The sequence below is a fragment of the Fulmarus glacialis genome, unplaced genomic scaffold (assembly GCF_000690835.1).
Source record: "Fulmarus glacialis isolate BGI_N327 unplaced genomic scaffold, ASM69083v1 Scaffold6614, whole genome shotgun sequence".
NCBI lineage: Eukaryota > Metazoa > Chordata > Aves > Procellariiformes > Procellariidae > Fulmarus > Fulmarus glacialis.
Window position 1 is genome coordinate 625 of NW_009207303.1, and position 4,300 is coordinate 4,924.

At 39.6% G+C, this 4,300-nt stretch overlaps 1 protein-coding gene across 1 annotated transcript; it reads left to right on the forward strand.

Moving 5' to 3' along the window:
• Positions 1 to 822: 822 nt before the first annotated feature.
• On the forward strand, positions 823 to 3,642 carry LOC104075500 (protein AF-9-like; the record flags this gene model as incomplete). The annotated part of the gene is made up of 3 exons (XM_009576031.1): positions 823 to 889; positions 1,047 to 1,141; positions 3,034 to 3,642. Coding segments are annotated over exons 1-3 (771 nt in total), but the record flags the coding sequence as incomplete, so codon positions are not given.
• Positions 3,643 to 4,300: the final 658 nt, after the last annotated feature.

Genomic DNA, 4,300 nt, shown 5'->3' on the forward strand with positions numbered 1-4,300 from the left:
CATCAGCTTTCATGTTGTAGAAAGCGGAAAGAAGTCTGGGTTTAAAATTGAAAGGGCAAGAAAGATCTCAAGTTCCTATACGTTTTAATACTACTGCGCCCCAGGACCTATTTCACAGCTCTCATCTGTTGGAAAACCACTAAAATGAGTCTCTCCTTTCGGAACAATTTAAAATATGTGGTAAGGAGACCAATAAGAAACATAAGGACTCCATCTAGTTTATTAATGGCACATATTTTATTCGTCCCCAGGGCAACACTTACAGCTCTGGCATGATAGAACAAGATGTGAAGATAAAAGCATTAATAATTAGTTCATATGTCAACCTTTGGGGCTGATCTTGCATCAAACAAAATATGGAGCTTCTTTTTTTTCTTTTCATTTAAAAAACCCCCACCAGGAAAGGAGTTTTGACTAAAGTAAAACATCTCAAGGAATGATTAGTGCTTTTTTATTTTTGGTTTTTAATTACTGGCCTGGGAAATGAGGAAGTGCCTTGCATTCAGACATTCAAATGTCATCATAATATTGTTCATTGTTGATGCTTCTGCCCATTGTTAATGTTGATGCATATGTATTATATAGACGCATAGTTTGATTTCCAGATCTGACTCAAAAATACATTTGCAGTACTGATGCAAGAAACATCTGATCAAAAAGCACAATTGAATAATTTGTGCAGCACTGTGTGAAAATTCAGTGTTTCACTAATTAGTTAAGATAATGAGAAGGGAAAAACAGTTCAAAGTAATTATTTTTAATTAATTGTTTCCACCTGTTGCTACAGAGGAGAAGGGAGATACTGCTTTTTTTGCACATACGATGTATGTAAACCATCCAGGTCCTACAGCATTAAATACTGGCTTAACACATCCCGACTGGACAAGCCGTAAGTAGTTAGTTATCTGCCAACAGGGAGCACACACAAGTGGATGTATTCTCAGTCTTAATTTCTCCTCTTGTTGACACAGCTTTTGTTAAACTTTGGTTTATTGGGTGGGGTTTTTTCGAGCAGTTCTACTGACTGTATTTTTAAAATTAATCAGCCCCCGTGGAAGTTGAGGCTGGCCATGTCCTGCTTTGGTCCTTCATTTTCCAGCGCACTGTTGCTATCCCATCTACGTTGTGGGTAAAACAGTGGGTAAGTAAGGGGGAAGAAAAGCTAAGTATGTTTTCCTCTCTGCAGTTCTGTAAATCTGTGGCAGTGTTAGACAGCCAGACATACCACATCTACGTATGTACTAGAGGGTTGTAGTGCTTTAACCCTGGAGGGCAGCTGAGCCCCATGCAGCCACTCGCTCACTCCCCCCCAGTGGCATGGGGGAGAGAATCAGAAAAGAGAGAAAACCCGTGGGTTGAGATCAGGACAGTTTAATAGGACAAGCAAAAGCCGCGCACACAAGCAAAGCAAAACAAGGAATTCATTCACTCCTTCCCATCGGCAGGCAGGTGTTCAGCCATCACCAGGAAAGCAGGGCTCCATCACGCCTAACGGTGACTTGGGACGCACTAAGTCCAAACGTCCCCTCCTTCCTCCTTCTTCCCCCAGCTTTCATTGCTGAGCATGACGTCATATGGTATGGGATGTCCCTTTGGTCAGTTGGGGTCAGCCGTCCCCTTTGTGCCCCCTCCCAGCCTCTTGTGCACCCCCAGCCTACTCGCTGGTGGGGTGGGGTGAGAAGCAGAAAAGGCCTTGACGCTGTGCAAGCACTGCTGAGCATTAGCTAAACCATCAGTGTGCTATCACCACTGTTTTGATCGCAAATCCAAAACATAGCCCCATAGAAGCTACTATGAAGAAACTTAACTCTGTGCCAGCCAAAACCAGTACAAGGTTCAAAAAAGAAAAGCAGATTCTTAGCGCTGTAGAATGGTAAGTGTGGATTGCTGGAGAACAAAATAGAGCTAGGGATTTGTATATGGATTTTATACAGATGAAACCATATCCAATCTTAACACAGATGAGAGAATTTTGGACACCACTTTGGTCTGCAGCTTGTAAAGGACATGGATGAATAACCAACCAAATTATTGAAAGTCAAACCCAGAAGTACATTTGTAATATTTATACTGACTAGCACCCTTTTCAGTAGTTCCCCATTTCCAATAATGCTTTCTTTGCATAAAAATTACATTGGAAGAACAGTTTATTTTAAGTATTGTTCATCATCCTCTTTTTCAACCTAAGAATTTAATTAAAACTATGATTCTAAAACTGTATATTGGGACACCTCTAACTAAATATATATGACAGAGGAATGATCATGTTCTGCTCTTTCGCTTTTACCTAGCTTATAGGACCTCTGAGCCATCACCCTCTCAGAAACCTTTCTCACATGTAACAGTTGAATTTAAAAAAATGCAGTGAAATACTCATCAGATACAGCAGCAATAAATATGAAGAAGAAAGCTTTTTAGTAAAGGAGGTTTTCCATAAAAAGACGTTGACTGCTGAGATGTTGTGTGTCAGATCAAGTCTTCCCTAGCCGGGCTGGACCCAGAGTTGTTATTGTGTGTGAGGAGAAGGATCTGGCAAAAGCTGGAGAGAGGATCACAGTAGAGAAGTCAGGCTTTGCCTGAAATGTCATCAGGAGCGCCTATTTTGCTCTGATCCTGAAGTAATTCTGTTGACAGTATATGGTTCATATCCTCATCTTTCCTTATGATGTTTTTTTTTTTTCTGATAGCTAATGGTCATGGTTAACATTTCCTAAACTGTCTTTATGTTCATCTTACGATATTTCTTAAAAAAAATACGTAATTCTTAAGATCAAAACTAACTTGTCCTGCAGATATTGACAAGCAGTGGCACCTGTTCATGTTCCACCACTTTGTAACAGGTAAGTTGATCAAAATGATGGGGGTTAGTATCTCTTCTTATATAGGTATTTGCAGTTTCTGCTTTTCAACCTGCAGTTCCAAGTTTTTAATATGAATCCTGTGTCCATATTGTGTCTGTCTTTCAGGGCTTTATGGGTTATTTTTCTTTTTCTTTTTTTTTTTAATGTAAAATTTTGCATCTCCTTTTTGCAGGACCCAGCTAGGATTCTGAACACAAATAGCAGCAGCAGCAGTAGTAACAGTTTTTCAAAGACCCACAAGTTAACAAAGGAGCACAAGGAAAAAACTTCTAAAGACTCAAAAGAACATAAAAGTGCCTTCAAAGAACCTTCCAGGGAACACAACAAATCTTCCAAAGAATCCTCTAAGAAACCCAAAGAAAACAAACCACTGAAAGATGAAAAAATAGTTCCTAAGATGGCCTTCAAGGAACCCAAGCCCATGTCCAAGGAGCCAAAATCTGAAACCACCCCCATCCTTACCATAACAGGTGGGCAGCAGCAAGAAAAAAAGACCCCCACAAAAAGGACATCTGTTCTGGACTCCGATGAACCTTCTGCAAAAAAAAGAAAAAAAAGTGGCTCGGATTTGTTATTTAAAAGTTTTTCTAGTGCCCCACCGCTGATTCTTACTTGTTCAGCTGACAAAAAACAGACAAAGGATAGATCTCAAGTCAAGGTGGGGAGAGTCAAAATTGAAAATGATGCACTGGAAAAGAAGACGCCTACTCTGCCACCGTTTGATGATATTGTAGATCCCAATGATTCTGACATGGAGGAAAACACGTCCTCCAAGTCTGAAGTAAGTGATGTTTGGTTTTGCTTCGTATGCGTGGAGTATTCCCAGTCTGTGAGATTGTCCACGATATTTGTATTTTCACCTTCCTTTCTCCTGCCTACTGGCAGATTGTTCAAACTGAAGGATGTTAATTGCTGGTTGTTCAAACTTATGCATGTTCTAATTGAATTGTATTGCCTGTTCAAGTCTACTAAATTTATAAACCCGTCAACATTATGATGAATGAGCGTATGGGAAATGGCTATAAATAGTATTGCTCTTTTGATCCTGTTATTTTGAATTTCATGCTTTTTGTGAGAGAAAAGGAAATTTATTTAAATGCTTGTATTTCACACCGTATGTCTTTGTGTTCAGGTGTTAGAGAATTCAGTAAATTAGAGTGTTACTTGTTATTTTTCTGCTAAAAAGGGCAGTTCTGTGAATGATGCCAGTTTTGTGGAGGAGGAGGAGTTTCTAGAATCCTTGCTCTGATGAGGAGAATCTATCCAAAGTAACAGGCTTACCCAAGAAGAAAGACTGTTTTTCTGGAAATTTGCTTTCCTGAAAATATTTGTCTATCATGCCTGCCTGAAAATATTTGTCTGCCGTACCTGCTCATCTGTTTCAAGCATCATTTGCTCTTGATGATTAGGATTTTAATCATTCTCCTAGCAGACTTAGA